This window comes from Lissotriton helveticus, chromosome 5_1 (genome assembly GCF_964261635.1).
Source record: "Lissotriton helveticus chromosome 5_1, aLisHel1.1, whole genome shotgun sequence".
NCBI classification, from domain to species: Eukaryota; Metazoa; Chordata; class Amphibia; order Caudata; family Salamandridae; genus Lissotriton; species Lissotriton helveticus.
Genome location: NC_136065.1, coordinates 1,186,473,204 through 1,186,485,865, shown reverse-complemented (window position 1 = coordinate 1,186,485,865; position 12,662 = coordinate 1,186,473,204). Strand labels below are relative to the sequence as shown.

Sequence of the window (12,662 nt, the reverse complement as noted above, 5' to 3'; positions counted from 1 at the left end):
AGACACCGAAAGAGAAAAAGGAACCTTCCTCTCACTGTTCTAAGATTTTGCAAAATGGTCGAGGTAGTAAATGAATATGTAACAGTGGCAATTTTCCGGAATTTGTTATATGTTTGGGGAAAAAAGCTAGGTGTAAAGAATGAACCCATGGGAAGGGCTTCGAGGACACCTATTTTTATTTGCAGATCGAAGTCATAGCTCAACAGATTTGTGAATTCAGTACTTTTGTTTGTTTCGTAGATGTGTATTGTGCATATCTGGCTTTTGGGCACTAAAATTGTGCATCTATGTGTATGCTCCAATGCCTTAGTATATTTTTAGAATTTATTTTTTCAATAACTATAATAAAGGAATACGGACCATACCCACTGGAAAGGTTATGCTGGAATACAAATAAAACAAACAAAAGAACGTCCGACAGCTTTGCTGTTTTCCAGGCACCGCACCAAGTTACAAATGTGACCCACCGCCCGGCATTAATGGATTTCATAAGGTCTAAGGAGGACATCCACCACTTCATGGTGGCAAATTGAAGGATGTCATTTGCCGCTGTTCTATCTCCACACATGGGGGTGTCAGCCGTGTAAATTCAGGTAGAGGGCTCTGTCCTGCTGTGGAGACAGGATGTCTTCCAGAAGTAGGAACCTGATAAGAGGACAGGCACTCATTCTCAGGAGTTCTGGGCGCCACATTCTCCTGACCCAATTCAGTGCCATTGGAATGATATGGGCCTGATTGTTCATGATCTTCTTCAGAACTTGGGACATTGAGGTAGTGGCGGGAAAGCACACAGAAGTCCTTTGTCCATCCCAGTCGTAATCAGTTTCCTAACGTGCTCATGTAGAAAGTGTGTTATTTTTCTGAGATCCACAGTATACATAACAAGCATTGGCAATGCAATAGGTCTCGCATTACTGAAAGTTTGAGCTATTGCTGTTGCGAACAATAATGCAACGCCAATAGCTCATACTTTCAGTAAGGCGAGACCTATTGCATTGCAAATGCTTGTTTATCTAGAGACTCATCAACGCTGACACTTACTACGCCCAATTGCTTCGAAAATTGCCTCAAAAAGGTACCATGGTCAAAATACCCCATCAGAGCAGCCACTTTGCCCCACCTTAACTATCCCTCCTACCTTCCTACATATTTATGACCCCTGTGAAATCAGTGTAAGTATATACATTATTTGTATACTTTGCTCTCTTACTGTTTCTTGTTGAATGCATCACCCCACCACAATTCACATAATCATTTATGCAGCCACCAAAACTGCATATTTGCTCTTTTTGTCGTGGGTTGTTTCTATGTAAAATGCTTCTCTTTGAAGTGTTCTCACCATGAGGAAATAAATACCTAAACCTTTAAGTCACAGTAGTTGATGGAAAGGACTTTGAGCAGGTTGATTTGGAGTTTATGAGGCAGTTATACAAATAATTTCACGAAGTCCCAATTTTATTGCACCTGATCTTGCTGATTATTTAGTTCAATATCCAAGGTTTGGGTTCAATGTTTATCTGATGGAGATGCACCAGCTAGAGATGAAATCAATTCAAGGACAGCTCCTCTCCTTTTTATGGCTCATATTTGTAGTTGAATCATTTGCTCAATGCACCTGCCTACCTGGAAGCATTTTGTTCAAATGAATCGCAAAATCTGAAATTTTCCATTTAACACGAGATGCAGTAGAATTGTCAGATAGTGAAAATAATGTAGCTTAAATGGTCAAACCTGAATTAACAATCTTGGAGTAAACCTAACAACCTCTGATGACTATCTTTTCTGTGGCGATTATCCAAGATTGCTAAATCAGCCTTGACCCTGCTCCAATGGGGACAGTCCACCCGAACTGCCAAGCCAGGTCTTCTCTGCACCAGAACACAAGCACCTAAGACCGGTTTCACCCTGTTTGGGCTCTTCAGTCGGGTGGAGCTTGGTTCCACTACAGAAAACTGTGGTGGGTCACACTTCATTGCAGAGAAGACGAATTGGAACAGTAAAGGTTACATAACAATTCTTGTTTTTCACACATTTCATGTCGGGGGGCGCAAGGGCAATGAAGCTATTCGTATAAAGAGTATTTCCATTGTTTGTTGAACCAGAGAAGCCAGGCGCTACTGCAGGCTCGTTTCAATTTCCGAATGCATTCTTTTAAGGCTTGGACTCTCACGGGTAAAGAGGCCGAAGAGTCCAGACTTACTTTTGGAAACTGGTGTGGGATAGGACATCAGATATAAAAATAACACCAAAATAACACAGAATCAATATATTGTCGAGTCACTGTTATTTCTTTTTTGGAAAAGATGTGAGACTTTTTATTATCATTAAGTTCAAATGCATAAGAAACAGCACCTCTAATACATATAGCATCTATGTATATATTCACTGGAATAATGCAGCAAACCGGCTGGGGTGCTCTCTGACCTAGCTTATGTTTTTAAGAAAAGGGCCAACAGTGAGAACACCTCTAACGTAAGGATGTAAGCAAAGCACAGGGTCTGGTCTGCACGGACAGTGCATATTGCTCGGCACTACTCAGTACTCTTATTCAGTTTGTTACCCTCTCATTACGGATAATGCTATTGGCGAGGCACAGGATATGACATCGATCGTAGGTTGAGGATCCAAGGCACCGGAGTGCAGGAGAGAGCCACAGCAGCAGCGGGCTCACTGACCAAAACACAGTGGCCAGCAAATATGATCACTTCAGCTGTTCAGCACCTCACAATGAGAAGAGGGGTATGCAGTCATGGAGGGGAAGCACTCTCGGTGTAGCCAGCCACAATCTATTCTGCCAAGCCATGTCTTCCCTGGACCAGAAACAAGCATCCACTGGATTCAAGCTAGCCTGGTTCATGAGGGCTGTTAGCCCGTGAATGGTCCCAGGATGCTTGTTTCCAGCCAGGGGAAACATGGCTTGGCAATTCCGGCTGGACTGTTCCCATAAGGTGCAGTGTCAAGACTAATTTGCATATTGCTGTATCTGTTCTGGGGTGGCGAAGTGAGCTAAAGAACAATGATGGATTCAACCCAGATCTGTGGCAGGGGGTGAGTATCTGAAAAGTTTCAGCGCTCCATCCATCATCTCCTTGTGTTTGCTTTGTTCGCCCTAAGTTGGCAGGGTATGCCGAGACGTGGGTCCCTTGCTCACTTTGCCACTGGATTCAAGCTAGCCTGGCTGATGAGGACTGTTAGCCTGAAACCAGTCCCAGGTTGCTTGTTTCCGGTCCAGGAAAGACCTGGTTTGACAGTTCGGGCTGGACTGTTCCCATGAGTGTCTGAAAAGTTTCACCACTCCGTCCATCATCTCCTTGTGTTTGACTCCTTTTATATGGTCTTCATTGCTTTGTTTTACTATCAAGAAAGTGTCACTCGGAGTGTCGCACATTTGGCTGTAGAATATCACTCATATATGTACACTGAAACCATGAAAATGTCACACATAGGCAACCTGAAAACTTGGCAGCTCTGTTATATGGACTAACACGAAGCTATGCAGTAGTGTGGAGCAAATATTCTGACATGAGCTGAACTTCTGCAGGGTTACTGCTCTCACTGTAGTCTGGATCCAAGAAGGATTCCTTTGTACAACTTGATGAAAACTAGGGAAAGTAGGAGAGTCTACTTGCCTGCAGGCAAAGGGCTGACCTGATCCTAGCAAGGTTTGCAAAAGGTCAAACTATAGAATATGTGTGGAGGACTCCACAATAGCCCAGAAATACCCAAGAGTCATAAGACCTCCACAACCCAGCAAGCCCGAAGATAAATCCACCAAAGACCACATCATCTGGGTCACAAAGTTGCAAAATTACCTGTCCAGTATGCATGTCAACTTGATTCCCAACCCACTGCTCTGCCTGCTCTTATCAAGTCTTTCGCAGTTCAAGAGGGACACGGATGTTGTCTATCTTAACACACCACCTTTGAGGTCTAATTCAGCTAGCTGATGGGACCATCCTGACTTTGAAAATCTATGAACCGTCACATTCTAAGGTCTATGGTTATACATATATTGTAATTAAAGTTGTAGTTGAACCCCAACTCTCTCCAGTTTCACTCAGCAATTGCTGAAGCCTTTTGTTTCAGTGAGTGTACCCGATTCAGTAAATACACCCCTGCCACTAGAAAAGTTCAGCCGTGACCAGTAGGTTTGGAGAAAAGAGGCCCTGAAATATCTCCTGGTAACCTGTTGCATCTGTCTCATTTAAAGAGTTTTTTTAAAGTGAACTTTTTTTATTGTTTCAGTTAATTAAAACCATAACAATACATTTTATACAATTAACTACTCCTTAAAAATTTCCTTTTGTATGGATAAATTCTCTATTAATTCATTCTAAAACATTCTGAGTCTAGTGCAAAACTTTGTTGTTTAAAAACAGTTAAGCAATCCATTTAGTTTATAGTTCCAGGAGTTCTGATATTTACATGTTATTAGGTTCAAAAGACCCCTCTCACAAAACTACCGCAGTTTTGTTGTCCTTATGTGGGCAGGGTGCCTGGTTCTGTTTTAACGCTTGGGCGTGAGCCACGAGGAACTTTAATATTAAACAGTTCAAACAGGTTTCTGTTGGGTTCAAAGTTGACATAATCGCCGATCTACACATTCTTATGCCTCATTCGTTCATTGCCTTTTTTAGGAAGACTGCTCGCGCTTGGGCTAAATTCGGGCAGATTCAAACTAGATGGATAAAGTCCTCCTTGCTGCTCCCACATAGTCTACAGATTTTGGGTCCGTCATGCACCCAAATTGGTTGGTCCATGTTTGATGGAAGATTTCCCAGACGGAGCCCCATTAATTTTTGTTTTCTGTAAGCTGGAAATGTAATTTTTAGGTATGGGGCTGCAGTGAGAGTTTTGTAGTTTGATATGACCATCCAAGCGTGTTTTCTCGTGCTGAACGTGGCTTTGTCAAGTAGTAGAGAATGGAATTTTGTTGACTTGTTTATAGCTTGTTTGAATGCTGGGTAAGGCAGATTGAGTTCCCAGAGATTTCTTGTTCCAGTCTCGGTTATGGCCTTCTCGAGGTACTGGTTGTGTGGGGATTTAACATCATCTTTTATTTCTTCCCTCAATGCTTGGTGCAGTTTTGAGGATGCCATGTTCTGTTTCAAGCTGTACCAGTACTTTATGTTTGCGTACTTTCTTCCCACTAATTCATTTATTATTCCAAATTCTAATCTCGTCTGAGCTGGTGAAGCTCCCCGTTGAATTTGGAAGGTGGATTTAAAGATGGCTGTCTGCATTTTATTGAGCAGCTCCGCGTCTTTCCCGTGCAGTCCCACACTGCCGTATGACAGGGTGGGAAGCACTTTTGCTTTTATCGTTGCCAATAGAGGTTTGTATGATGGCCCCGTAAGCTTTTTGGCCAAGGACCTAAAAGCAAATGACAGTGAGTTTTCTCTCTAGGCAATGTATGTCTTTTGTTGCTGGTGGTTATGTCGATTATCAAAGTAGAAGCCCAAGCACTTGTAGTTGGTCACGGCCTCTATTTTTGTTCCCTCCAGTTGGATGTGTGGGTTGATTGCTCGTCATCTGGTGTTGACCATTGTTTTTGTTTTTGTTGTATTTATCTCCAGGTTATTATTTGTTATAAATTCCGCTAGCGCTACTAGTGACCTTTGAAGGCCAATCTTCGTTAGGGTCAACAATACCACGTCGTCCGCGTAGGATAGCTGAGTTAGGGATAAAGATTCTAGTTTGGGTGGGTGGGATGAGATCTTGTTTAGAGTTGGGGCTAAGTCTGCCATGAAAAGATTAAAAAGATGCGGTGCCAGTACACAGCCCTGCTTGAGGCCTTTACTGGTGTTGATTTTTCTTGAGAGCCGTGTTCCGTTCCCCAATTTTACTTCCATCCAAGTGTTGGAATAAAGGAGTAAGATTCCTCTCAGTGTTTTGTCCGGGATGTTCCAACTGCGCAGTTTTCTCCATAAGATGTTACGATCTACGCTATCGAAAGCCGCCTTTAAGTCGATGAAACATAGGTGGAGGGGCTGTTTTTTCCGTAGGTATTTGTCGGCTAACACTGAGAGAGACAGGATGTTTGTCATCGTCCCGGTCCCTTTCCTGAAGCCTGTTTGATTGGGCGGTATTCTCTTTGTGGCATCAGACCAGTTTGTTAGGTCTTCCAGGATTAGGGATGCAAAGTACTTCGCCTCCACATCCAGGAGGGCGATCAGTCTGTAATTTGCTGGGGATGTTCTGTCTCCTCCTTTGAAGATGGGTGAGATTATGGAACCCTGCCAGCTTGATGGAATTTGATTTACCCTTTCTATCTCGTCAAATAGTTTTTTTAATCTTCGACTCCAAAAGTCCGGATCAGTTTTAAAGATTATCGGTGGTATCCCGTTCGGCCCTGGAGCTCCACTGCCGCGAGTATTGCTTAGAATTTTCCTTATGTCCTCTTCGCAAAACCTTGGGTGTTTGGGCTTGTTTGTTGTCTCCTTCATCTCCCGTGGCTGAACCGTGTCACAATAAAGACTTGTTATAAGGAGATCCCCCTCTGATGATTGGTTTACTCTGCGTTCTTTCTTCGGGTGTTGTGTCTGCCTGCGACAAATTTTGAGTTCGCCACTGGAAATGGTGCTCGCTTTTCTTTGTTTGTCCCCTTTGTTGGTATTTTGTTGGTTTGCTTCTGTGTTGGGCTGGTCAGGTGTTACTTGCGACAACCTTTGTGTTAATAGCGCGGCCCAATTCGCTTCTTGGACGTTAGATGTTATTGGGTTTGAGGGATGGTTTAAACTGTTTATGATCCTCCAGAATGCGTTTGAGTTGGTGTTCTTTGTCGTGCAGAGTAGTCTTGCCCAAAAGTCATTCTTCAGAGATCTTTTGTGTTCCCACATTTTCTTTTTGTACTCTTTCTTAAGGTTCTGTCTTTGAGCCCAGTCTTTTGGGGACGTGGTTGTCTTTTTTAATGCTCTGGCGTTTCTCCTTATTTCTGTTTTGAGTTTTACCAGGTTCTTTGGCAGTAAAATTTTATGAGTTGGGGGCCTTTTTTTTTTGTGATGTACTTAGTTGTTGTTAACTTTTTCGTAAAGTCCTCCCATTTTTGTATTTGGTTGTCTGTAGTTGTCTCACTTTCCATTTTTGTCTCTGCACATTTGCCTGCAACTCATCGATGTTGGCCATTGTCCAATTGAGTCGTTTCAGGTTAGTGGTAGAGGAGCTATCTCCCACTGACTTGAAGCTATGATGTTTGGTGAGGTTTAGGATAAAGTAAGTGTGTTGGTATGAATGATCACTTTTTGATGTGTATTCAATTGAAAATTGCTGGACGAATTGCAGTAATGGAAGTGAGACTGCTGTGTAATTGAGTCTTGAGGTGGTCAAGGTTCCTAAATGGGTGTACTGCGGTGGGTTATCACCTGGAGTTCTTCCGTTGAGGAACCGCAGCCCAAGAAATTCCATGGTTGTTACTAATTGTTGACCGATTGGATCGAAGCGCTCTGTTTTAAGCTTGCTTTGTGGTTTAACATTCCAGAATTCATTGGCAGCACTTAGCATCTCATCCTTCTCTGGTGTAAAGATTACATTTGAGTTAAAGTCACCTGTTAGGATGACTTCCCAGGTGGGATTGTTATTTCGGATGTCCCTAATTGTGGTTACTAGCTCATCCAGCTCAGCTTGTTTCTCTTTCACCTTTGGAGGTGCGTAGAAATTAACCAATAGTACCGGGACTGCTCTCCCAGGTAGAGATAGTTTTATTAATTGCGTGTTTGGCCCTTGCGGTGCTATTTGTTCTGATTTGATGCTGATTTGCGACGAGATATAAACTGATAGTCCCCCTTTTGGTCGGCCGTAGGTGAAATTTTTTGTCGCAGGAATGCTCAAATGTGTATACCCAACAAGAGGTAGCCCCTCAAGTGCCCAAGTTTCTTGAAGGGCGATGATATCCCATGCAGTCCACTTGTGAGGGGGGGGAGGGGTAGGCCATCTTCCAGCCACTTCCTGGACCCGGCTATATTCCAGGACAATAGATGGAGGATCTCCTGACTGTTTTCCTTTTCGTGTTTTTTGGATGGTCAGTTTTTCTTCTGTTTGTTTAATGTGTCTGTTAGACCGCGCCAGTAATTGCCGTCATCTTTGGGGTTCGGTTGTTTACCTGTATTGAATAGTGGATGGATTGCCGGTGGTGGGCTGTTCCCTCTTGCGTTCTGTAGTACTGAAACTGCCTTGGCTTTTTGTTCTAGCAGATTTTCTTTCTTTTTTCCTTTTTCCGCCATTTAAAGAGTTAAAAGCAATTGGTTCCTAAAATGGCATTTCACCTGAAGTGGATGATGGCCTGACACCAGAAAATGGAACCCTAGTCACCATTGACTTCAGCATCTGAACTCAAAAGAACTCATATATGCACCACTGACTCAGGATATACCTGGCGGTCAGGAATAGACAAAAACAGCCAGCCAACTGCCCACTTTAAATAGGGCAGAGGGTCGAATGGATTACTTCTGATGGCCTCTACTCCCTCGGGCTATTGGCGGAAGGCTTGCGCCGACAGAGTAATGTTTACTCCGTTGTCATAAACCTGTTTGTCTGCCAACCGCTAAGTCAGACAGGCAGATCAAGAGTTTGGCAGAGAAGATACTCCACCACCGATGTCACAGAATACCTTCTCTGTCAATCTCTAAATCATTCTCTACGTCTGAAAACACATTTTTGCCACAGGTACACAGCAAAATACTGTGGGGTTAAAGTCCTTCATATAATCTATAGGCCAACCAAGTTCTGAAGTGCCCAGACTCAGACTGAATGGAGCCCACTAGGATAATATAGTCTATATAGCTTTGGTTATAAAAAAAACATGATCTATCACTGAAGAGCTAATTATTATTTTCTGGTTTTTATAAAGCACAGCCCTAGCCACTTGTGCACCAGGGCACTTTATATAGAGGACTACAGATACATAAAAACATGAGAGCACTAAGTAAACGTGGAATACAGGTGCCAGAAGTAGTTAAAATGATGGTGCACAGGCTCCTTATGTTGCAGGACGGGGTGTGACTACTTCTGCCCTGATCACGTATTGCAATCCCCAATAGTCTTAGCCCTACTCTTTCTTGTCACAATCTTTACTTATGTGGTGGATCCACCACGAAGGCAGGGACACAACAGTTTGAATTACTGAGACTGCAAGCCAAGTCCAACTAGTCAGGGTACCGCAAAAGGGGCTAGCAATTTTATCACACTCCTGAACTTTTCAAGCCACTTCTGCAGGCCGGACAGCAGATGGTGGGCCGAAAAGCCATGAGGTCTGTGACGAGAAATAGTAGGTCTAAGAGTAATCAAGATTATTTAAGGTAAAGGGGAACATTACCTTTATGTTCCTCTCCCTCATCCTACTTATTACTTAAAAGGCATATCAAACCACCAAGAGGTCTTCAGAGAGACCAGAAACCATACAGGAATCACAAACACAATCTGTGTCCATTGACATCAAATAGGCCAGTACAGCACAGGGGCAAAGCAGATGACCAAACACAAAAGACAAGCCCCCATCTTCACTCTCAAAATCCCCGTGAATGGCAAATGAATGTCCCAATAATGAAATCAACTTCAAGTGTCACCGCTGCACCAGAGCTTCGATTCCATGCCCAGCCAAGTGAGAATCCCAAATGATGCATCCGCCATTCCACCCCTGAATCTCCCTGAACCCAGTAAAGGGTGTACTAGTTTGGGCAGAAGTGAGGAACGGATCCCAGCAATCGCTTTTATTGAAGCACCTTTCCCTACTGGAGGCGGGAGAAAGCCAGAGGATTCTGGGAACGCCGGTCCCCTTTCATGGCACTAAACACTGGACTGTGGGACTTCCACCCACAACATTTGAAAGTGTGATTTTCCTCTCTCAGGTGTGGGATTCGCCTAAGTAAGGACTGGGATGAGAAAGAGGTCCGTAGAGGTGATAGTAGCCATTCATATGTTGGCCAGTTCCCATCATTCTACTACGCATGCTCATATGTTTTGATTTTTTTTCTAATTCATGCTTCTCAGTACATTCTGTAACTAAACCTGGGCGCTGTACTTACGTCACTGAAATGCATTGTATCATTAAACTGTAGGCAAAGGTTTACTGAAATTATTATTATTGCCAAATGGTTGTAAGAAATTAAGAGCTCAATAAGACTAAAGTAGCAGCTGCTAAGTCTCACCCTTCACTACTCCGAGCAGAAACAGAGAAATGGCCCAGATTCGCAGCATCTAGTGAGAGAAAGAGATTAAGAGAAAAGATACCAATGAGTGCGTTTCTCTGATATTTTAAATGTGTTTTAATATTACTCCTCACAGAGCAAGCTTTCAAAACATTACGTTCTCAGTCCATAATGCTAGCCATTTCCAGTAGTCAGTCTAACAGACCATAAACCTTACTTGGTTGTCAGTTCCCACTGTTTACTAGATTTTGATTGTTTATCCTCTCTGGACAGGCAGACATTTTACGGATGTGTGATTCTGATCCGTCTTAAAATGTCCATGTGTTTTGCTCCATCAAGAAAGAATGATTCATGTAATTGTACATTTGGCACGTCTGTGTCTTATTCTAAACTGTTTTCCAATTATTATTCATTACAGTACAACTGTGCAAAAGCTACACATTACTGACACAATGTAATTTTGCTGAAAAAGGAAAAAGTAGGATTTCACATGAGCAAAATAGCACTTTAAAATGACTGACCAAACAAAAATGTTAATTTACAACACATGTGGCTCCTAAATGAGCCACCATCCTCACTCCGGTACACCTCGGTACAATAACAACCCTTCTCAGCACGTGAGGTGGCGGAATACAATGGTGACGTATAAATGTGTTGATATGGTTTACTATCTTATTTAATCAAGAAAAGGAAGGAGGAAAAATGTTCTGTTTTCTTTTTTACATCAATGTTATGTTGCATAATGTTTACGCTCAAATTACCTAGGCATCACAACTATTATGTGCGCACTAGACATTGCTCTGTAAAGATTGGTCGAATTTTGATTGCTCTGTAAATTGGCGCAGCAGTGTCCAAATGTGTAAATCTACTTATGTTGTCTGATGTAAGACCTGACTTATGAAACACCCAAAAATTCAATAAAACAAATTTAAACAGAAAAAAAACAGAAATATATTACATGTATTTTGCAGAATTAACATTTAGAAGCATCTTTATGGAGGGAAAACAAATGTCAGGTACTTGTGCTAGAGATAATGTATTTTTGGATAGGAATACTTGAAATAAGTGTCCGTGAAGTAGCAACGTTCGAATAATAGTGTCAATATTGTGCAGCAAAAAAAGACTGAATAATGTGTCAAGGAAAGATAAATTATGTAACAGAATTAAATGCAAATTAGGCGACACATTCTGAGGACTATCTAACTAACACATGCTGACATTTTAACACACATTGATATAAAGTGCACCCAATGATGTACCAAATTATTCACACAAAACATCAATATTCAAAAAGTGGCAACAACTATTGATTTGTCTTGCATAAAAGAAAAGGCACGGCCTCAGGAGACAAGTCACCAAATGAAGTCACTTTCACTTGCACAACAACTGCAGAGATCTCTTCGCAAGTCGGGGTGATCTCAGCATGCCATAGAAGCGGCTGGTGGGGCGACTATACGTGATTTTGATTGGCTCTAGATTGCATTCTCACCATCCTGAGACCGTACATTTCACTGTGTCAATTTCAGAGCTACTGTGAGTCAGACGGTAATGCCTGGATGGGGCCTGATAACGCCTTATTCTTCCCAGTTGTCACGTGGTCTGGTTCGGTCTGGCTTAGAACTGTAAATGCAAGCTAGCCCGACCCCTCTCTGTCCTCCGAAACATAAAGAAACACTATGCTACAATACAGCAGGGCCCTGGAAGAGATGGCGCTGCTAGTCACTGTTACAGATTACAAATTCCAGAGCTGCACGCGTCCTCCGATTACTGGAGCATACTCCGCAGATTTTACATACGGGGTGATGACGGTGTCTACAAGTGCAGTTGCATGTTCTGTGACACGGCACAGGCGTGTTCTTTGACTGTCGACCTCAGCTTCTGTCACCCTCTCTTTGAGTGAGTGTGAAAGTAGTCCACAGCTGTGCTATGCTGTTGAATATGCCTCCCGTCTCATCACTTTTGTTGCGCTAAAAAACGAAAACTCGGTATTATACTAATATGCAGGTCACCTGAACCGCCCTCAATCAACGTTGGGACTGGTACTTCCGCTGCCAGTACGTCACTTTTTCCCATATTAAAAGTGACGCACCGGCGGCGCAAGGGTCTTGTAAATAAGCTCCAAAATGTGTAGATCGGCGCCGGATCGCCCGCACAGACATCGGACAATTGACATGTCTGCGACGTCTTGTCAGTCCGGCGCGCAGTGATGCTGCGCCCAGAAATGCCCGCTTACCTTCGCTCCTTCTGCGTCCCAGCCGCTTCTGAGTTCTTGCAGCCTGGGCTGCTGTGCTTAAATAGAGGGCCCTGGGGAGGAGGCGGCTTCAGAGCAACTGGGTGCGTTTGCGGACCTTTGGTAAGAGGGTAAAGTGTCGTTTCCATCATTTCGAACGTATATGATGTTACTCAAACAGAAACGTACATTAGTGTGGTGCACTGTCGGTTATCAGACAAGAGGTCTGCTGACGTGAAACACCCACTTATATTGTTTGCCAGGTGTGAAATTGTCTCCGAGCACGGGAG

At 43.1% G+C, this 12,662-nt stretch overlaps 1 protein-coding gene across 1 annotated transcript in view; it reads right to left on the bottom strand.

Moving 5' to 3' along the window:
* LOC144753533 (pancreatic triacylglycerol lipase-like) overlaps positions 1 to 12,405 on the bottom strand; it is a 163,946-nt gene extending 151,541 nt beyond the window's left edge. The window contains exons 1-2 of the mRNA XM_078641188.1: positions 12,376 to 12,405; positions 10,143 to 10,191 (exon numbers count right to left, since the gene is read on the bottom strand). Of these exons, the coding sequence (XP_078497314.1) occupies positions 10,143 to 10,191 (49 nt within the window). The 5' untranslated portion in view covers positions 12,376 to 12,405. The remainder of the gene's footprint in view (positions 1 to 10,142; positions 10,192 to 12,375) is intronic.
* Positions 12,406 to 12,662: the final 257 nt, after the last annotated feature.